This window comes from Pristiophorus japonicus, chromosome 9, assembly GCF_044704955.1.
Source record: "Pristiophorus japonicus isolate sPriJap1 chromosome 9, sPriJap1.hap1, whole genome shotgun sequence".
NCBI classification, from domain to species: Eukaryota; Metazoa; Chordata; class Chondrichthyes; family Pristiophoridae; genus Pristiophorus; species Pristiophorus japonicus.
In genome coordinates, this window is record NC_091985.1 from 225563576 (window position 1) to 225586511 (window position 22936).

Sequence of the window (22936 nt, forward strand, 5' to 3'; positions counted from 1 at the left end):
TGATCTCACTGGGCCCCCGTTTACACACTGTCTGATCTCCCTGGGCCCCCGGCTTACACGCTGTCTGATCTCACTGGGCCCCCGGGTTACACGCTGTCTGATGTCACTGGGCCTCGGTTTACACGCTGTCTGATCTCACTGGGCCCCCGGCTTACACACTGACTGATCTCACTGGACCCCCGGGTTACACGCTGCCTGATCTCACTCGGCCCCCGGGTTACACACTGTCTGATCTGAATGGGCCCCCGGGTTACACACCGTCTGATCTCACTGGGCTCCCAGATTACACACTCTCTGATCTCACTGGGCCCCCGGGTTACACACTGTCTGATCTCACTGAGGCCCTGGGTTACACTCTCTCTGATCTCACTGGGCCCCAGGATGACACTGTCTGATCTCACTGGGCCCCCGTTTACACACTGTCTGATCTCACTGGGCCCCCGGGATACACACTGTCTGATGTCACTGGGCCTCGGGTTAGACACTGGCTGACCTCAAATCAAATCGCACGGGGTCGCCTGGAGGAGGAATTCATAGAATGCATACGGGATTGTTTCTTAGAACAGTATGTAACAGAACCTACAAGGGAGCAAGCTATCTTAGATCTGGTCCCGTGTAATGAGACAGGAAAAATAAACGATCTCCAAGTAAAAGATCCCCTCGGAATGAGTGATCACAATATGGTTGAATTTGTGACACAGATTGAGGATGCGGAAGCTGTGTCAGAAACGAGCGTACTCTGCTTAAACAAAGGGGACTAATGTGGAATGAGGGCAGAGTTGGCTAAAGTAGACTGGAAACAAGGACTAAACGGTGGCACAATTGAGGAACAGTGGAGGACTTTTAAGGAGCTCTTTCATAGTGCGCAACAAAAATATATTCAAGTGAAAAAGAAGGGCGGCAAGAGAAGGGATAACCAGCCGTGGATAACCAAGGAAATAAAGGAGAGTATCAAATCAAAGACCAATGCATATAAGGTGGCCAAGGTTAGTGGGAAACTAAAGGATTGGGAAAATTTTAAGCAACAGCAAAGAATGACTAAAAAAGCAATAAAGAAAGGGAAGATAGATGACAAAGGTAAACTTGCGCAAAACATAAAAACAGATAGTAAAAGCTTTTACAGATATATAAAACGGAAAAGAGTGACTCAAGTAAATGTTGGTCCCTTAGAAGATGAGAAGGGGGATTTAATAATGGGAAATGTGGAAATGGCTGAAACCGTAAACAATTATTTTGCTTCAGTCTTCACAGTGGAAGACACAAAAACCATGCCAAAAATTGCTGAGCACAGGAATGTGGGATGGGAGGACCTTGAGATAATCACTATCACTAGGGGGGTAGTGCTGGACAGGCTAATGGAACTGAAGGTAGACAAGTCCCCTGGTCCTGATGAAATGCATCCCAGGGTATTAAAAGAGATGGCGGAAGTTATAGCAGATGCATTCGTTATAATCTACCAAAATTCTCTGGACTCTGGGGAGGTACCAGCGGATTGGAAAGCAGCTCATGTCACGCCTCTGTTTTTAAAAAAGGGGGCAGACAAAAGGCAGGTAACTATAGGCCGGTTAGTTTAACATCTGTAGTGGGGAAAATGCTTGAAACTATCATGAAGGAAGAAATAGCGGGACATCTAGATAGGAATAGTGCAATCAAGCAGACGCAGCATGGATTCATGAAGGGGAAATCATGTTTAACTAATTTACTGGAATTCTTTGAGGATATAACGAGCATGGTGGATAGAGGTGTACCGATGGATGTGGTGTATTTATATTTCCAAAAGGCATTCGATAAGGTACCACACAAAAGGTTACTGCAGAAGATAAAGGTACGCGGAGTCAGAGGAAATGTATTAGCATGGATAGAGAATTGGCTGGCGAACAGAAAGCAGAGAGTCGGGATAAATGAGTCCTTTTCGGGTTGGAAATCGGTGGTTAGTGGTGTGCCAAAGGGATCAGTGCTGGGACCACAACTGTTTACAATATACATAGATGACCTAGAAGAGGGGACAGAGTGCAGTGCAACAAAATTTGCAGATGACACTAAGATTAGTGGGAAAGCGGGTTGTGTAGAGGACTCAGAGAGGCTGCAAAGAGATTTAGATAGGTTCAGCGAATGGGCTAAGGTTTGGCAGATGGAATAAAATGTCAGAAAGTGTGAGGTCATCCACCTTGGGAAAAAAAACAGTAAAAGGGAATATTATTTGAATGGGGAGAAATTACAACATGCTGCGGTGCAGAGGGACCTGGGGGTCCTTGTGCATGAATCCCAAAAAGTTAGTTTGCAGGTGCAGCAGGTAATCAGGAAGGCGAATGGAATGTTGGCCTTCATTGCGAGAGGGATGGAGTACAAAAGCAGGGAGGTCCTGCTGCAACTGTTTAAGGTATTGGTGAGGCCGCACCTGGAGTACTGCGTGCAGTTTTGGTCACCTTATTTAAGGAAGGATATCCTGGCTTTGGAAGGGGTACAGAGACGATTCACTAGGCTGATTCCGGGGATGAGAGGATTACCTTATGATGATAGATTGAGTAGACTGGGTCTTGACTCCTTGGAGTTCAGAAGGATGAGGGGTGATCTTATAGAAACGTTTAAAAACATGAAAGGGATAGACAAGATAGAAGCAGAGAGGTTGCTTCCACTGGTCGGGGAGACTAGAACTAGGGGGCATAGCCTCAAAATACAGGGGAGCCAATTTAAAACCGAGTTGAGAAGGACTTTCTTCTCCCAGAGGGTTGTGAATCTGTGGAATTCTCTGCCCAAGGAAGCAGTTGAGGCTAGCTCATTGAATGTATTCAAGTCACAGATAGATAGATTTTTAACCAATAAGGGAATTAAGGGTTACGGGGAACGGGTGGGTAAGTGGAGCTGAGTCCACGGCCAGATCAGCCATGATCTTATTGAATGGCGGAGCAGGCTCGAGGGGCTAGATGGCCTACTCCTGTTCCTAATTCTTATGTTCTTACTGGGCCTAAGGTTAGAAACTGGCTGATCTCACTGGGCCCCAGGGTTACACACTGTCTGATCTCACTGGGCCCCCGGGTTACACACTTTCTGAGTTCACTGGGTCCCCGGGTTACACTCTGTCTGATCTCACTGGGCCCCCGGGTTACACACTGTCTGATCTCACCGGGCCCGTGGTTTGCACACCGTCTGATCTCACTGGGCCCCCGGGTTACATGCTGTCTGATCTCACTGGGCCCCCAGGTTGCACACTGTCTGATCTCACTGGGCCCCCGGGTTACACATGGTCTGATCTCACTGGGCCCATCCTCCCGGATTACATACTATCTGATCTCACTGAGCCCCCGGGTTAAACGCTGGCTGATCTCACTGGGCCCCTGGGTTACACTGTCTGATCTCACTGGGCCCCCGGGTTACACACTGTCTGATCTCACTGGGCCCCCGGGTTACACACTGTCTGATCTCACTGGGCCCCCGGGTTACACACTGTCTGATCTCACTGGGCCCCCGGGTTACACTGTCTGATCTCACTGGGCTCCTGGGTTGCACACTGTCTGATCTCACTGGGCCCCCGGGTTACACGCTGTCTGATCTCACTGGGCCCCCGGTTACACAATGTCTGATCTCACTGGGCCCCCGGGTTACACACTGTCTGATCTCACTGGGCCTCGGGTTAGAAACTGGCTGATCTCACTGGGCCCCTGGGTTACACGCTGTCTGATCTCACTGGGTCCCCGGTTACACAATGTCTGATCTCACTGGGCCCCCGGGTTACACATAGTCTGATCTCACTGGGCCCATCCTCCCGGATTACATACTATCTGATCTCACTGAGCCCCCGGGTTAAACGCTGGCTGATCTCACTGGGCCCCTGGGTTACACTGTCTGATCTCACTGGGCTTCCGGGTTACACACTGTCTGATCTCACTGGGCCCCCGGGTTACACACTGTCTGATCTCACTGGGCCCCCGGGTTACACACTGTCTGATCTCACTGGGCCCCCGGGTTACACACTGTCTGATCTCACTGGGCTCCTGGGTTGCACACTGTCTGATCTCACTGGGCCCCCGGGTTACACGCTGTCTGATCTCACTGGGCCCCCGGTTACACAATGTCTGATCTCATTGGGCCCCCGGGTAACACACCGTTTGCGTAACCCGGGGGCCCAGTGAGCTCACTGTCTGATCTCACTGGGCCTCGGGTTAGAAACTGGCTGATCTCACTGGGCCCCTGGGTTACACGCTGTCTGATCTCACTGGGTCCCCGGTTACACAATGTCTGATCTCACTGGGCCCCCAGGTTACACACTGTCTGATCTCACTGGCCCCCGGGTTACATACTGTCTGATCTCACTGGTTCCCTGGGTTACACACTGTCTGATCTCACTGGGCCCATCCTCCCGGATTACATACTGTCTGATCTCACTGAGCCCCCGGGTTAGACACTGGCTGATCTCACTGGGCCTCGGGTTAGAAACTGGCTGATCTCACTGGGCCCCCGGGTTACACAGTGTCTGATCTCACTGGCCCCCGGTTTACACACTGTCTGATCTCACTGGGCCCCCGGGTTACACACTTTCTGATCTCACTGGGCTCCCGGGTTACACACAGTCTGAGCTCACTGGGCCCCCGAGATACACAATGTCTGATCTCACTGGGCTCCCGGGTGTTCGTGAAGATAAATTCCTATAGCCTCTGGTAAAGTAAGAGAGACAACTTTATTGCTAGCAGAGCTGTGGGAGAAGAGTTTGAGATCCTGCGACCTGCGTAACACCTTCTCCCAGAGTGCTGGAGCCGCGGGCGTATAAGCAGTTGACAGAGGGCGGAATACAATCATTTAAATTCATTTACATACAACCAATCAATCCATATGGCAAAGCATAAAATTACATTCTCCCAATCATATTGTTGCACAAATTCTTTCGTCATAGTGAAACCTGATAGCATGGCGTGTGTTTGGGGGCCCTTCCTCTTTATCTTCTTCTGTGCTTAGTTATTCTGCTTGTTTGCAAAGCTATCTATGAAACAGTGGCCTGTACCTGGCCATGAGTCACTCGTTGCTGCAGAGTTCATGTCAGTGTACAGCAGGTAGGTTCCTTGGACCAAAGTTCACTTAGTGGAAAAGCAGATATTTGGCTCCGCATAATAGTCAAGTATCCCATCATGCTTTGCTGTGTCCGAAAATCCACTCCAACAGTTCCCCCTTTCGGTCCTGGAGGATGTTCACGAAATCCAGATGACCACAATGAAGGTGGCTCAGTGCCTAATATACGGCCTTCGAGGCAAGTTACTTCCCTGACGCTCCGTATGTACACCTCGCCTGTAGCTCTAGCCTACCCTTCATAGGTAGTGGTCTGTGCCTGCGTTGTCTTCCTTGGCATCTCCGGGTGTTCCCATTAGATGTTCTTCTTCGGTGATCATGCTGGCAACCGGCACTATTCGGGCCATCATGACTTTACAGCAGATATTAAAACATCCGATAATCAAGCAACAACTAATTATTATTACATCAAGAATAATTACTCCATGCATTAAATAGGACCCCCAGGATCCCCCTAATAGCCAGTCAAGCCAGCTATTCCCCCTTTTTGGGCTTTGTCTGAAATTGTCAAGCTACTTTCTTATGGCATCAATGGCTTGGGTGATATTGTATGATTCATCCGTAACACGCATTATACATTTGTCTCCTATTATTGTGCATACTCCCCCCTGTTGGGCTAACTGATAATCTGCAGCATAACGGGTCTGCTGCGTATACAATTTCAATCCCGACAGCTCCCGGATGATGGCATCCAATCCCTTCAATGTGCTGTTTCCCAGAATGGTTAATGCACAGATAAGATAATTCCTACTTTTGGCACTAATTACCCCCGCTGATCCCCCCACAGACAGGGCCCCGAGGAACCCGTGGCTGAGTGATGATCCCATCATGACAGGATCCTCCCAATCGGCACAGAACTCCTTGCTGATGGCCTGTGTTACTATCCTTCTCTGGGTATGCCCCTTTTGGGGGCATGGGACAGTGAGTGGTCCTATAGTTCCTACTGCAAAGAGGACCGGGAGGGTCGGTGTGGCGGTCTTGAAGGTGCCGTTGAGGAGGAACACGAATCCTTCCTTAGCTCTATAACACTTTACGTCGGTGTTGCTAACACTCGTGAACTGCTTATACCACCAATTGCTAGGTTCCCTTGAATTTGAGCCCGATCCTACCAATTGGTAAGCATCAAACGGGTATGCCCATGTTTCTGAGCTGACATGAGTTCCGTTGCACTGACCGCAGATAAGTTGCCTCCCTGCGGTCACGTTCAGGCATCTTTGCCCGTTACAGGTGCAAGTAAACTGGCCCCTATGCACTCGACAGTGCTGACGGGCACACTGCGTCTGCACACAGGTGGCGTTCTCGGGGACCAGGGCATATGCACACCCCCATCCTTGCCCCGAGAAGCAAAGCGAGTAACTTGCATTGTCTGAGCATACCGTCTCGTCCTTTCCCCGGGACCCCCTGCACACAGGATCTGTGGGATTTATTAATTCCACGCATCTTCCCTGTATACCCATTCTATATTTGCCCGTTTGTCCCTCACAGGGTGCGTCCGAGGTATCCGCCGTATATAAGTCACGGGGGGTCCACCCAGGGATGGCCACGAACAGGGCCTCTACTGATTGGGTTCGTGGGTAACACACGGTTCGATTGCCGTGTAAACGTACATGGGTCTTGATAAACAAGTTATCTTCTAATCCTAGTAGCTTTACAACCGTGACAACATCGAGTAACGCGATTATATACGCTATCTTAGACATGTTTGTTACGCTCAAACAATACAATATTTACACATTAGTAGTAGCCGTAATTTGGACTTGCTTGCAGTCGTCACCTGTTCGGGGTGCGTAAACAAGTATCCTGGTTACATTATGGTGAATCACATGTCTTGTGTTTACTCATTAGTTTCTTTGTACAATTTCAACTGAGTCCAATGTTTCCATACACTCTTCACTCTTATGTCCAGACAGGCACAGGTGTCTCCACTGATTATGACCTCATATGGGCCATTCCATTTTGGTGCAAATCCTGGTTTTTCAGGTAATGTTTTTACCATGATGCAACGTCCCGCCATCGGGACATCAGGGAGCATTTCAAGCTCTTCTTGAGCGTCTCTCTCGTCCTGATTGTCTCTTACTAATTTACGCATCCCTTTTAATTGAGTGTTTAGTTCCAAAACATACCGTTTAATTTTGTCTTTTAATGGGCCTACGTCGGCCCCACCTGTTATGATGCTCTCTGGTAATTGCATCGCCCTTCCTGTCATTAGTTCATAAGGGGTTAATCCGGTTGTCCGGTTTGTCGTGGCTCTTAACTCATCAATATAATGGGTAATACTTCTGTCCACGTTTTTCCTGACGTTTGCATGGCCTTGGCCAGGGCGTTCTTAAGGGTACGGTTCATGCGCTCTACCATCCCAGAACTCTGCGGGTGGTAGGGGATGTGGAATTTTTGTTTTATGCCCATCAGCTGGCATACTGTTTTTACAATCTTCCCGGTGAAGTGGGTGCCTTGGTCAGAATCTATTTGAAGAGGCACTCCCCATCGGGGAATCACCTGCTCGGTCAATATCCTTGCCACTGTTGAGGCAGTGCAATCACGTGTGGGGAAAGCTTCCCCCCACCGGGTAAATTGATCTATAATCACTAGGCAATATCTTTTTCCATGGGATGGGGGCAAAGGACCTGTGAAATCAATTTGTACGTGTTCCCACGGCCCCCGTGGACAGGGCTGGTGTCCCATTTTAATTTTAATGGGCCTGCCTGGATTATATTGTGCGCACGTCACGCATCAATGGCAATGTTTGGTGATATCTCTCCCCATCCCCTTCCACCACCAATCTCTTCCAAAACTCCCGGTCATGGCCTCTCATCCTGAACGAGACAGGCCATGGTACAACTCCAATAAAGTATTCTGTATGCATTCAGGCGCCATTATCTTGTCGTTTCGTCTCCAAACGTTATCCTTCCCTTGCGTTGCGCCCTGCTTTGTCCACATACCCCTTTCTTCCTCAGAGGTATCCTGGTGAAGTTTTTCAATACTTATCTGTTTGTCTCGGGCCCCAGCGGCGCTGACCGAGGCTTCCTCACACTCCTCTTGTTCTAATGCCTCTTGTGCAGCTAAGTCCGCAGCTTGATTTCCCTGGTGACTCAGTCAATCTGGACTGGTTCGGTCCGGTTCCCTTTGGTCGGCTTTAATTTTAATGACCGCTACCTGTTTTGGTTTATTACTGGCTGCTAAGAGAGCTTTCTATTCTCAGCTGGTGTTTTATGGGATATCCGCTGGTTGTGATAAAACCCCTCCTCCCCCCGTCCCTGCTGCAAAAACCCTTTCTTCTTTTATCTTTGTTTGGCATTTTCCATCGCCCCCCTCCCTGGACGCCACTAGCCCACTCGACCAGTTCATCATAATCCTGGGTTACAATTACTCCCACTTTTATAATGGTCTGGTGTGCAGCAGATAGTCCGTCCTTGAATGCCTGGATAAATGCTCGGTCGCCGCGGCCCGGGTTTCCCTGTCCAGAGCATTCGTGATATACCTGGAATAATCGTTCCCCATACTCTGAGGCTCCTTTCCCCTTCTGTTGTTTGGTTGTGGTAATTTTACTCCAATTAGTAGGGGCATTACCTAAAACTCGTTGGATCTGGGTTTTAAAAGGGCCAAAGGCCGCCTGTTGACCATCTACTTCGGTGGTTAAAGGTTCCGCGTGTGTCCAACGTCCCCCTGAAAAGTCGGCATTAGCTGCTACCGCGGCTCCTCCGGCCACTGCTCTCCACCGATCTGCCGGGCAAGCCGCTCGGACTCGTTGGTGGATATCTCGGAGGTGTAGTCGGTGGCTCACACAAACTGTATCCAGCTCTGCCCAGAATTTGGTATTCGCACACCGGGGTTGTAATTTACTCAGGGATGCCATTATCTGCTGTCTCTCGCCGGGGGTAAATGGTTTATAGGTTGCAGTGGGATTCGCTGCAGTTCCTCCCCTGGTGACTGGCGCCGCCGGGAAGGTTTCTAGATCTTCCTGACCCGGGGCTGTTGCCTCACCTTGATAATCTTTGTAAGGGGGCAGTGAGGCTGTTTCTCCCCCGCATTGGGAACGGTTCTGAATCTGTTGTTCTAACGCCAGGCATTTCTTTTCCCATTCCCTACATTTTCCTTGTGCCTGACTTAATTGTTTACTTTTCTCTTCCCTTTTCTCTCTAACGTCCTTTACTTGCTCAATTAGTCCTGCTAACTGATGTACTAGTAATACTCCGGCCTTTTTGATTTTATCTTTCTTTTGTTCTGCCATCCAACTTCGTTGTTGTTCGAATGTCTGGGATACATCCCAGCCGTCTTTCTGCATTTTTTAAATTCAGACTTGTCGATCGGTCATGTAGGAGTTAATTAGGGACCCGGGCAGTCCACATTTTACGTCCGTTTCCTTACCTGCCATTGAAGTTTTTTATTCTATGCTCCTGTATTCCCCTCTAGTTTATGGAATTTCCGAACTTAAATACTCACGGCCACGATTCACCTCGCAGAGACCTTTTGTCTTGCTCGCGAAGATTAACGTGTTTCCTTACCACCGGAGTCCGGCACTTGGTTGGAGTGATCAGCTCCCTTCCGCACCGATTTCTATATCACCTTCTATGAACATTGGACTAAAATAATCAACCCCCGCATTTCGGATATCACTAATTACTTTACTTTCAGTCTGTGTTGTATGCCACTACAGCCTGAATTTCTTAACTCTTCTCACATACAATCAAGTTATGTTTCTTTACTTACTTAACCTGTTTTATTCGTTTGATACCACTTCGCCGGCCAGCCGCTTCCCCCAGGATAATTTCTGGGTGGTCAGAAATTGACTACTGTCCCATTCTACTGGGTCATGTGACTATCCAGCTCCACGGTATCCTGTTCGTGATGCCAATTTGTTGGTGAAAATAAATTCACATAGACTCTGGTAAAGTAAGAGAGACAACTTTATTGCTAACAGAGCTGTGGGAGAAGAGTTTGAGATCCCGCGACCTGCGTAACACCTTCACCCAGAGTGCTGGAGCCGCGGGCGTATAAGCAGTTGACAGAGGGCGGAATACAATCATTTAAATTCATTTACATACAACCAATCAATCCATATGGCAACGCATAAAATGACATTCTCCCAACCATATTGTGAAACCTGATAGCATGGCGCGTGTTTGGGGGCCCTTCCTCTTTATCTTCTTCTGTGGTTAGTTATTCTGCTTGTTTGCAAAGCTATCCATGAAACAGTAGCCTGCACCTGGCCATGAGTCACTTGTTGCTGCAGAGTTCATGTCAGCGGACAGCAGATAGGTTTCTTGGCACAAAATTCATTTTGTGGAAAAGCAGATATTTGACACCGCATAATAGTCAAGTATCCCACCATGCTTTGCTAGGTCCGAAAAACTGTCTGATCTTACTGGGACACCGGGTTACACACTGTCTGATCTCACTGGGACCACGGGTTACACACTGTCTGATCTCACTGGGACCACGGGTTACACACTGTCTGATCTCACTGGGACCACGGGTTACACACTGTCTGATCTCATTGGATCCCCAGGTTACACACTGTCTGATCTCACTGGGCCCCCGGGTTACAAACTGTCTGATCTCACTGGGCCCCCGGGTTACACACTGTCTGATCTCACTGGGCTCCCGGGTAACACTGTCTGATCTCACTGGGCCCCTGGGTTACACACTGTCTGATCTCACTGGGCCCCCGGGTTACACACTGTCTGATCTCACTGGGCCCCCGGGTTACACACTGTCTGATCTCACTGGGCCCCCGGGTTACACACTGTCTGATCTCACTGGGCCCCCAGGTTACACACTGTCTGATCTCACTGCGCCCCCCGGGTTACATAAGAACATAAGATCTGGTCGTGGACTCAGCTCCACTTACCCGCCCTCTCCCCGTAACCCTTAATTCCCTTATTGCTTAAAAATCGATCTATCTGTGATTTAAATACATTCAATGAGCTAGCCTCAACTGCTTCCTTGGGCAGAGAATTCCACAGATTCACAACCCTCTGGGAGAAGAAATTCTTTCTCAACTCGGTTTTAAATTGGTTCCTCCGTATTTTGAGGCTGTGCCCCCTAGTTCTGGTCTCCCCGACCAATGGAAACAACCTCTCTGCCTCGATCTTGTCTATCCCTTTCATGATTTTAAATGTTTCTATAAGATCACCCCTCATCCTTCTGAACTCCAAGGAATAAAGACCCAGTCTACTCAATCTATCATCATAAGGTAACCCCCTCATCTCCGGAATCAGCCTAGTGAATCGTCTCTGTACCCCCTCCATAGCTAGTATATCCTTTCTTAAGTAAGGTGACCAAAACTGCACGCAGTACTCCAGGTGCGGCCTCACCAATACCTTATACAGTTGCAGCAAGACCTCCCTGCTTTTGTACTCCATCCCTCTCGCAATGAAGGCCAACATTCCATTCGCCTTCCTGATTACCTGCTGTACCTGCAAACTAACCTTTTGGGATTCATGCACAAGGACCCCCAGGTCCCTCTGCACCGCAGCATGTTGTAATTTCTCCCCATTCAAATAATATTCCCTTTTACTGTATTTTTTCCCCAAGGTGGATGACCTCACACTTTCCAACATTGTATTCCATCTGCCAAACCTTAGCCCATTCGCTTAACCTATCCAAATCTCCTTGCAGCCTCTCTCTGTCCTCTACACAACCCGCTTTCCCACTAATTTTAGTGTCATCTGCAAATTCTGTTGCACTACACTCTGTCCCCTCTTCCAGGTCATCTATGTATATTGTAAACAGTTGTGGTCCCAGCACTGATCCCTGTGGCACACCACTAACCACTGATTTCCAACCGGAAAAGGACCCATTTATCCCGACTCTCTGCTTTCTGCTCGGTAACCAATTCTCTATCCATGCTAATACATTTCCGCTGACTCCGCGTACCTTTATCTTCTGCAGTAACCTTTTGTGTGGCACCTTATCGAATGCCTTTTGGAAATCTAAATACACCACATCCATCGGTACACCTCTATCCACCATGCTCGTTATATCCTCAAAGAATTCCAGTAAATTAGTTAAACATGATTTCCCCTTCATGAATCCATGTTGCGTCTGCTTGATTGCACTATTCCTATCTAGATGTCCCGCTATTTCTTCCTTAATGATAGTTTCAAGCATTTTCCCCACTACAGATGTTAAACTAACTGGCCTATAGTTACCTGCCTTTTGCCTGCCCCCTTTTTTAAAAACAGAGGCGTTACATGAGCTGCTTTCCAATCCGCTGGCACCTCCCCAGAGTCCAGAGAATTTTGGTAGATTATAACGAATGCATCTGCTATAACTTCCGCCATCACTTTTAATACCCTGGGATGCATTTCATCAGGACCAGGGGACTTGTCTACCTTGAGTCCCATTAGCCTTTCCAGCACTACCCCCCTAGTGATAGTGATTGTCTCCAGGTCCTCCCTTCCCACATTCCTGTGGCCTCCAAATTTTGGCATGGTTTTTGTGTCTTCCACTGTGAAGACGGAAGCAAAATAATTGTTTAAGGTTTCAGCCATTTCCACATTTCCCATTATTAAATCCCCCTTTTCATCTTCTAAGGAACCAACATTTACTTTAGTCACTCTTTTCCGTTTTATATATCTGTAAAAGCTTTTACTATCTGTTTTTATGTTTTACGCAAGTTTACCTTCGTAATCTATCTTCCCTTTCTTTATTGCTTTTTTAGTCATTCTTTGCTGTTGCTTAAAATTTTCCCAATCCTCTAGTTTCCCACTAACCTTGGCCACCTTATACGCATTGGTCTTTGATTTGATACTTTCCTTTATTTCCTTGGTTATCCACGGCTGGTTATCCCTTCTCTTGCTGCCCTTCTTTTTCACAGGAATATATTTTTGTTGCGCACTATTAAAGAGCTCCTTAAAAGTCCTCCACTGTTCCTCAATTGTGCCATCATTTAGTCCTTGTTTCCAGTCTACTTTAGCCAACTCTGCCCTCATCCCACATTAGTCCCCTTTGTTTAATCATAGTACGCTCGTTTTTGACACAACTTCCTCATCCTCAATCTGTATTACAAATTCAACCATATTGTGATCACTCATTCCGAGAGGATCTTTTACGAGGGGATCGTTTATTTTTCCTGTCTCATTACACAGGACCAGATCGAAGATGGCTTGCTCCCTTAAAGGTTCTGTTGCATACTGTTCTAAGAAACAATCCCGTATGCACTCTATGAATTCCTCCTCCAGGCTACCCCATGCGATTTGATTTGACCAATCGATATGTAGGTTAAAATCTCCCATGACTACTGCCGTTCCTTTTTCACATGCCTCCATTATGCCCTTGATTATTGCCCGCCCCACCGTGAAGTTATTATTTGGGGTCCTATAAACTACGCCGACCAGTGACTTTTTCCCCCTTACTATCTCTAATCACCACCCACAATGATTCAACATTTTGTTCATTGGAGCCAATACCATCCCTCACAACTGCCCTACCATCTTTTATTAACAGAGCTATCCCACCTCCTTTCCCTTCTTGCCTATCTTTCTGAATCGTCAGATACTCCTGTATGTTTAACTCCCAGTCTTGGCCACCTTGCAACTATGTTTCTGTAAAGGCCACCAAATCATACCCATTTGTAATGATTTGTGCCGTCAACTCATTTACTTTATTTCGAATGCTGTGTGCATTTAGGTAGAGTGTTTTCATCCTAGTTTTTAAACCATGATTTTTAGTTTTGACCCCTCCTGCAGCCCTTTTATATTCAGTGGCCCTTTTTGTTTCTTGCCTCTGGTTTCTCTGCCCTCCACTCCACTCATCTCTTTTCTGTCTTTTGTTTTTGTCTCCTTTTTCTTTCCCTCTGTCTCCCTGTATTGGTTCCCATCCCCCTGCCATATTAGTTTAACTCCTCACCAACAGCACTAGCAAACACTCCCCCTAGGACATTGGTTCCGGTCCTGCCCAAGTGCAGACCGTCCGGTTTGTACTGGTCCCACCTCCCCCAGAACCGGTTCCAATGACCCACGAATTTGAATCCCTCCCGACTGCAGCACTGCTCAAGCCACGTATTCATCTGCGCTATCCTGCGATTCCTACTCTGACTAGCACGTGGCACTGGTAGCAATCCCGAGATTACTACTTTTGAGGTCCTATTTTTTAATTTAGCTCCTAGCTCCTTAAATTCATCTCGTAGCACCTCATCCCTCTTTTTACTATGTCGTTGGTACCAATGTGCACCACGACAACTGGCTGATCTCCCTCCCTTGTTAGAATGTCCTGCACTCGCTCGGAGACATCCTTGACCCTTGCACCAGGGAGGCAACATACCATCCTGGAGTCTCGATTGCGGCCGCAGAAATGCCTATCTATTCCCCTTATGATTGAATCCCCTATCACTATCGCTCTTCCACTCTTTTTCCTGCCCTCCTGTACAACAGAGCCAGCCACGGTGCCATGAACTTGGCTGCTGCTGCTCTCCCCTGATGAGTCATCTCCCTCAACAGCACTCAAAGCAGTGTATCTGTTTTGCAGGGGGATGACCAAATGGGACCCCTGCACTACTTTCCTTGCACTACTCTTCCTGCTGGTCTTCCATTCCCTATCTGGCTGTGGATCCTTCTCATGCGGTAAGACCAACTCGCTACACGTGCCACTTATGTCATAAGTTACACACTGTCTGATCTCACTGGGCCCCCGGGTTACACACTGTCTGATCTCACTGGGCCCCCGGGTTGCACACTGTCTGATCTCTCTGGGCCCTCGGGTTACACACTGTCTGATCTCACTGGGCCCTCGGGTTACACACTGTCTGATCTCACTGGGCCCCGGGTTACACACTGTCTGATCTCACTGGGCCCCCGGGTTACACACTGTCTGATCTCACTGGGCCCCCGGGTTACACACTGTCTGATCTCACTGGGCCCCCAGGTTACACACTGTCTGATCTCACTGGGCCCCCGGGTTACACACTGTCTGATCTCACTGGGCCCCCGGGTTACACACTGTCTGATCTCACTGGGCCCCTGGGTTACACACTGTCTGATCTCACTGGGCCCCCGGGTTACACATTGTCTGATCTCACTGGGCCCCCGGGTTACACACTGTCTGATCTCACTGGGCCCCCAGGTTACACACTGTCTGATCTCACTGGGCCCCCGGGTTACACACTGTCTGATCTCACTGGGTCCCCGGGTTACACACTGTCTGATCTCACTGGGCCCCTGGGTTACACACTGTCTGATCTCACTGGGCCCCCGGGTTACACACTGTCTGATCTCACTGGGCCCCCGGGTTACACACTGTCTGATCTCACTGGGCCCCCGGGTTACACACTGTCTGATCTCACTGGGCCCCCGGGTTACACACTGTCTGATCTCACTGGGCCCCCGGGTTACACACTGTCTGATCTCACTGGGCCCTCCCTCCCCAGACTGAGCCGGCTGTACACAGTGCCCGGGGACCCGCTGCTGACACTAACCCGCCCGGTTTGGTTGCTCAGTTACAGCCCGTTCCTGTGACACTTTAAAGTCCCTCCCTGTCTGGTCTCACTCAGTGCACCCGACACTGCGCCGCCATTGTCCCCGCGGTTATAACCCGCCACTGTTACACTTACCCTCCCCTCCCCTCCCTGTGGCAATAAACCCTGGGGCCTAGTCACAGAACGCGGCCCCTGTAACCCGGGCAACCGGCCCGTCTCTTACCGTCACTCGCCGCCCGGCCCGGCCCCGGATTCACGCTTGGAGCGGCACTGCGCCTGCGCGAGTGTAGCAAGCCCGCGACACTGCGCCTGCGCGGGGAAACAACTGCAGCACACCGCCACCGCCGGTGGTGGGAGGTCGTCATTGCAACATCGCAACAGAGGGTGGCCCTTCAGCCTGGTGTTTTCAGACCCTAATTTCGGAATAACCAATCACCTTCAAACTCAATCATTATTATGCTCACACTTCCCAAAAGCCCCTTTTATTACAAGGTTATTAATTAACCCTTTCTCCTTGCACAATCCTCGACTTTTCTGTTACCATTTATGGGGATAGCCCACCGACTCCCCACAGCTACCTGGACTACATGTCTGACGATGCCACCTTCCATACCAGTGCTTCCGATATGTCTTCCTTTTTGCTGAACTGAAGATTCTCCTCTCCCACGGTTGACGGGGACCTTGACCGTGTCCACTCCATTTCCTGCATTTTGACTCTCACCCCTTCATCTCCCTCCCTGAAGCACGATAAGATTCCCCTTGTCCTTTCACCCTACAAACCTCCATTAAACTGATCCTCCTCTGCCATTTCCACCACCTCCAGCATGCCACACCATCAAACACCTCTTCCTGTCCCCTCCCCTTTCAGTATAGTGAAGGGATCGCCCCCTCCGCGACACCCGGGTCCATTCCTCCATTGCCCCATTGCCCCTTTCCCATCCCATGGCACTTTCCCTCATTCACCCAGTCCTGGCCGACATAGTTGAGGGCAAGCGCAAGTCACAAAACGAGTACCATGACCGTAATTCGAGGGGGAGATGTATAGAAATAAATCATCCTGTATTCGTCCTCAATCACGCCATGGGGCCCAAATGGCTTGAGGGCACTGTAATTGACAAAGAGAGGAATAGGGTCATCGTGGTAAAACTCAACAATGGTCAGATATGCCATAAGCATCTAGACCAAGTTAAAAAACGGTTCAGCATCGACACAGAGGAACCTGAAGAAGACCATGAGATGGATTTCACACCACCGCCAGTGAACGAGCAACAAGAGCAATCAGAAGAATGCACAGTCCCTGCGGTCAGCCCGGAGAGGCCAGAATCACCACAGGTGACAGACACTCACGTCAGTATCCAACAACCAGAGCCCCAACTGCAGCGCTCCACGAGGGAGCGTAGACCACCTGAAAGACTGAACCTGTGATCCCAATAATACTTTGGTGGGGGGGGAAGGTGATGTCATGTATGTAACCACAATGTAACACCACTGTATTACTGTATACACTCAACCTAGATGCACATCTTGACCACAAGGGGTGAACTTGTGGGAGACACTCCTTACCTGATCACACAGGTATAAAAAGGGAGGTCCCACGCAGGCTCATCGTCGTTGGAGTCCTGTAAATAAAGAGTTCAGGTCACAGAGTGTGCCTCGTGTGGTTTCATGTTGTAGAGTAAGGACTTTACAGTTCCCCTGCTCCGTGTGTGGGATGAGATTCGCTCGATCATCCAACCTGCTGATACACCAGAGAGTTCATACCGGGGACAAGCTGTTCATCTGCTCCGTGTGTGGGATGAGATTCGCTCAATCATCCAACCTGCTGATACACCAGAGAGTTCACACTGACGAGAAACTTTTGAAATGTTCTGACTGTGAGAAAACCTTTAAAAGAAGTAACGAGCTGTGGAGACACCAGCGCACTCACGCTGGGGAGAAACCTTTCACCTGCTCTGTATGTGAGAAAGGGTTTGCTACATCATCCCATCTGCTGAGACACAAGCGAGTTCACACTGGGGAGAGGCCGTTCAGCTGCTCAGTGTGTGGAAAGGGATTTACTGCTTCATCCCACCGACTTAGTCACCATTAAGTTCATACTGGGGAGAGGCCGTTCAGCTGCCCAGCGTGTGGAAAGGGATTCCACACATTATGACTGAAGTTGGATTTTGCTGTTATTGCTGATGATAATCACATCCAGGGATGAACCATGTTTATTCTGATAGTTGGGTTTTATTCTGGTGATGTTAATGACTCTTATAACTGGCTGATGATTAATATTCTGGATCAATGCAAAATAAATCAAATACTGAAGTCAATGGGAATCGGGGGAAAACTCTCCACTGGCTGGAGTCATACCTAGCACAAAGGAAGATAGTTGTGGTAGTTGGAGGTCAATCATCACAGCCCCAGGACATCGCTGCAGGAGTTCCTCAGGGCAGTGTCCTAGGCCCCAACCATCTTCAGTTGCTTCATTAATGACCTTCCCTCCATTATAAGGTCAGAAGTGGGGATGTTCGCTGATGACTGCACAGTGTTCAGTTCCATTCGCAACTACTCAGATAATGGAGCAGTCCATGCCTGCGTACAGCAAGACCTGGACAACATTCAGGCTTGGGCTGATAAGTGGCACATAAGTGCCAGGCAACAACTATCTCCAACAAGTGAGAGTCTAACTCCCACTTCAATGGCATTACCATAGCTGAATCTCCCACCAGCAACATCCTAGGGGTCACCATCGACGTGAAACTTAACTGGGCCAGCCACATAAATACTGTGGCAACAAGAGCAGGTCAGAGGCTGGGTATTTTGTGGCCTTTCCTCCATCTACAAGGCACAAGTCAAGAATGTGATGGAATAATCTCCACTTGCCTGGATGAGTGCAGCTCCAACAACACTCAAGAAGCTCAACAGCATCCAGGGCAAAGCAGCCCGCTTGATTGGAACCCCATCCACCACCTTCAACATTCATTCCCTCCACCACCGGTGCACTGTGGCTGCAGTGTATACCATCCACAAGATGCACCGCAGCAACTGGTAAAGGCTTCTTCGGCAGCACCTCCCAAACCCGCGACCTCTACCACCTAGAAGGACAAGAGCAGCAGGCGCATGGGAACACCACCATCTCCCCGTTCCCCTCCAAGTCACACACCATCCTGACTTGGGTGTTCCTTCATCGTCACTGTGTCAAAATCCCAGAACTCCCTCTCTTAACAGCACAGCAAGTATACCTTCACTACATGGACTGCAGCGGTTCAACACAGCGACTCACTACCATACTTTCAAGGACAATTAGGGATGGGCAATAAATGCTGGCCTTTACAGTGACGGCCATATCCTATGAACGACTAAAAAAAAAAGTCAGCTTTGTTTCAACACACAGTGTGTTGCGTATTTGTTTCTAGTTGATGTCTTGTTGCCGACTGTTCCATTTTTGGGCCTTTTCTCCTTTCTAACTCTGGATTATTTAATTTTCATATCGTCGGTTACTCTCATGGACAAGTCCCAACTCCCCATACCTCCCAGCCTTGGAATTCAGGGAAGGTATCGGTAACACGCCTGGGGTCACTGAACACCAAACCCAGTCTGTTAATCACTGTCAGCTACTGAACTTAGCGTGTGCCTCACAGCATCTCTCCCACCTTCTATGTGTGATTGGAGAATCACGCCTGCAAACCTGGTTTTAAATTTAATCCGCTCAGCAAATGTACTTAATGAAAGCCTGTAGGCCGATGAGACGCTGTTAAGGTGCCAGTGTGCTGCTGGACCGCTCTGCATTTTGCCTGAACAGAAAATAACTGAACATTTATCCCAGCGTAACTGTGCTGTTATGCAATGTGTGTGTATTTTAATGAGCCTCACGTCCTTGCTCATGTCGGCTGTAATTGTGTTGAAAGGGGATGTGTAAAGAGATGGTCTTTGTATGGAGATGTAAAACAAGGAAACAATGTCTGTGTGTGATAGAGACACAGCCATGTGGTCACAGTCAGAACAATGCACCGATATCCTGGTTATGGTTTGAGCAGGGTCAGATCATAAATGTAGTAAACAAGTTAAATATAAATATCACCAGTGTAGCCGCAGCTTGTTACAACAGACCTGGGGAGCAGAGAGCTCTGAATCCACTGTATTATCCCCGTTCTCCGGATCAGGTAACTAGACTGTCTGTATTTTACAGTGCTGTTAATAACGACAGTAAAAGACAACCTGTTGTTCTGAGCTTGATTATCGAATATCTGAAACCACAAAACTCAATATTTAGAGTCAACAAGATGAACAAGTGAATACATCACGACCCAATACTCCAGCTCTACATTCACACGAAAAGGTTGGTTATCTAACTCCTTGAGTGGACAGAATAGAGAAAGATCCCAACTCCAATAACATCTCGAATCTGTTGGAAATATCTTTCAAGTCCTGACAGTTTCCAATTGTCAGTTTCCATTAGAGTGAAATCAATTCAAGACAAAAGAGGGGCTGAGAATAGGGGTGGAAGAGGAGTTGGGGTGGGGGGGAGGGGGTTTGGAGGGTAGGGGTGAAAGGGGAGTTGGGGAGGAGTTGTAATGTAGGAAACGCAGCAGCCGATTTGTGCACAGCAAGATCCCACAAACAGCCATGTAATGATGACAACATAATCCGTTCTCAGTGATGTTAGTTGACAGTCATTTTCCAACATTCCATTGACTCTGGATCAGTTCCTATTGAGTGGAGGGTAGCCAATGTAACCCCACTTTTTAAAAAAGGAGGGAGAGAGAAAACAGGGAATTATAGACCGGTCAGCCTGACCTCAGTAGTGGGTAAAATGATGGAATCAATTATTAAGGATGTCATAGCAGCGCATTTGGAAAATGGTGACATGATAGGTCCAAGTCAGCATGGATTTGTGAAAGGGAAATCATGCTTGACAAACCTTCTGGAATTTTTTGGGGATGCTTCCAGTAAATTGGACAAAGAAGAACCAGTTGATGTGGTATATTTGGACTTTCAGAAGGCTTTCGACAAGGTCCCACACAAGAGATTAATGTGCAAAGTTAAAGCACATGGGATTGTGGGTAGTGTGCTGACGTGGATTGAGAACTGGTTGTCAGACAGGAAGCAAAGAGTAGGAGTAAATGGGTACTTTTCAGAATGGCAGGCAGTGACTAGTGGAGTGCCGCAAGGTTCTGTGCTGGGGCCCCAGCTGTTTACATTGTACATTAATGATTTAGACGAGGGGATTAAATGTAGTATCTCCAAATTTGCGGATGACACTAAGTTGGGTGGCAGTGTGAGCTGCGAGGAGGATGCTATGAGGCTGCAGAGTGACTTGGATAGGTTAGGTGAGTGGGCAAATGCATGGCAGATGAAGTATAATGTGGATAAATGTGAGGTTATCCACTTTGGTGGTAAAAACAGAGAGATAGACTATTATCTGAATGGTGACAGATTAGGAAAAGGGAAGGTGCAACGAGACCTGGGTGTCATGGTACATCATTCATTGAAGGTTGGCATGCAGGTACAGCAGGCGGTTAAGAAAGCAAATGGCATGTTGGCCTTCATAGCGAGGGGATTTGAGTACATGGGCAGGGAGGTGTTGCTACAGTTGTACAGGGCCTTGGTGAGGCCACACCTGGAGTATTGTGTGCAGTTTTGGTCTCCTAACTTGAGGAAGGACATTCTTGCTATTGAGGGAGTGCAGCGAAGATTCACCAGACTGATTCCCGGGATGGTGGGACTGACCTATCAGGAAAGACTGGATCAACTGGGCTTGTATTCACTGGAGTTCAGAAGAATGAGAGGGGACCTCATAGAAACGTTTAAAATTCTGACGGGTTTAGACAGGTTAGATGCAGGAAGAATGTTCCCAATGTTGGGGAAGTCCAGAACCAGGGGTCACAGTCTGAGGATAAGGGGTAAGCCTTTTAGGACCGAGATGAGGAGAAACTTCTTCACCCAGAGAGTGGTGAACCTGTGGAATTCTCTACCACAGAAAGTAGTTGAGGCCAATTCACTAAATATATTCAAAAGGGAGTTAGATGAAGTCCTTACTACTCGGGGGATCAAGGGGTATGGCGAGAAAGCAGGAAGGGGGTACTGAAGTTTCATGTTCAGCCATGAACTCATTGAATGGCGGTGCAGGCTAGAAGGGCTGAATGGCCTACTCCTGCACCTATTTTCTATGTTTCTATGATACATTGTCCAGGACACCAGGGAAGAACGCCACCTCTCCGTCCTCAGAATCGTGGCCGTGGGATCTTTTACATCCAACTTAGGGACTAGACGGGGCATCGGTTCAATGTCTCCTCTGAAAGACGGCACCTCTGACAGTGCAGTGCTCCCTCTGTACTGGCACCTGGAGTCTCGGCCTAGATTATGTGCTCGGGTCTCTGGATTGGGAATTGAACTCCGACCCCCTGACTCAGGGCCGAGAGTGCTACCACTGAGCCAAGGCTAACATGGTCTGTCCCCTGTTCCCATTACACTAGACCGTGCCTGTGTTATTACACTAACCCCACCCATTCTTACTGCAGTGGGCCCTAACTCTGTTTTTAGACATTCGGAAAAGCATTTACTACAACAACAAAACAACCAGAACTTACATTAATATAGCGCCTTTAACGCAGTGAAACATCTCACGGCGCTTAACATGATCGCTATCAATAAAAACACACCGAGCCACAGAAATAGGACAGATTCCCAAAAGGTGCAAGTCCTTAGTTTGGTGTGAATGGGGCTGAGCTTGGGCCTGTGTGCCTTTTTGCCCCACAGCCTGTCAAAGGCCTTTTTACTCATAATGGACTGACTTGCTCCCATGTCCAGCTGCATAGATACTGGAATGCCGTTCAGTTCAACTTGCAACATTATTGGTGGACATTTCGTAGTGAACGTGTGTACCCCGTACACTTCTGCCTCCTCAGTACGAGTCTCCAATTCAGCCTGATCCACAGTGGATTGATCTTCCTTTGCAACATGGTGGTTTGCAGGGTTTGCAGCTCGTCTGCACAATCATTGGAGGTGTCCCATTGTTGTTCAACCATTGCACGCATAGTGCTTAAAGTGGCATTGATGGGGCCGATGATCACCTCCGCAGCGCCAACAAGGTGTTAACTGCCTCTCATTAATGATTAATGGCGACTCTGGGTTATCTGAGGTCGGGCCACAGCAGCCGGCGTGTACGTTCTGCCCTGTACATTTCTGCTCGAGACTGACGTTACTTTATGCACTGTATTGGCCGAAACTTCTTTATTCTGCAAAATCTGCTTGGTGTTGTCGCTGGTCGACATAAATACTGGGCTATCGTTATGGCTTTACTTAGATTTGGAGTTTCTACAATCAACAGTTTACAAAGGATTGTCTCATGTCCAATGCCCAGTACAAAAAAGTCTCTGAACATTTGTTCTAGGAATCCCTCAAACTCACAATGTCCTGTGAGATGCCTTAGTTCGGCGACATAGCTCGCCACTTCCTGGCCCTCTGATCGTTGACACG

At 48.4% G+C, this 22936-nt stretch overlaps 1 protein-coding gene across 5 annotated transcripts in view; it reads right to left on the reverse strand.

Moving 5' to 3' along the window:
• Positions 1 to 4656: 4656 nt before the first annotated feature.
• Positions 4657 to 22936, reverse strand: part of LOC139273752 (uncharacterized) — a 46713-nt gene continuing 28433 nt past the window's right edge. The window contains exons 1-3 of one of the 5 annotated variants that reach the window (XM_070890804.1): positions 19568 to 19587; positions 9766 to 9940; positions 4657 to 6832 (exon numbers count right to left, since the gene is read on the reverse strand). In XM_070890804.1, coding sequence (XP_070746905.1) covers positions 5571 to 6758 — 1188 coding nt within the window. In that variant the 5' untranslated portion in view covers positions 6759 to 6832; positions 9766 to 9940; positions 19568 to 19587 and the 3' untranslated portion in view covers positions 4657 to 5570. Of the gene's footprint in view, positions 6833 to 9765; positions 9941 to 15607; positions 15626 to 15695; positions 15750 to 19567; positions 19588 to 22936 lie in introns of those variants that run through there. The other 4 variants (XM_070890806.1, XM_070890802.1, XM_070890805.1 and 1 more) reach the window with 4 other exon arrangements.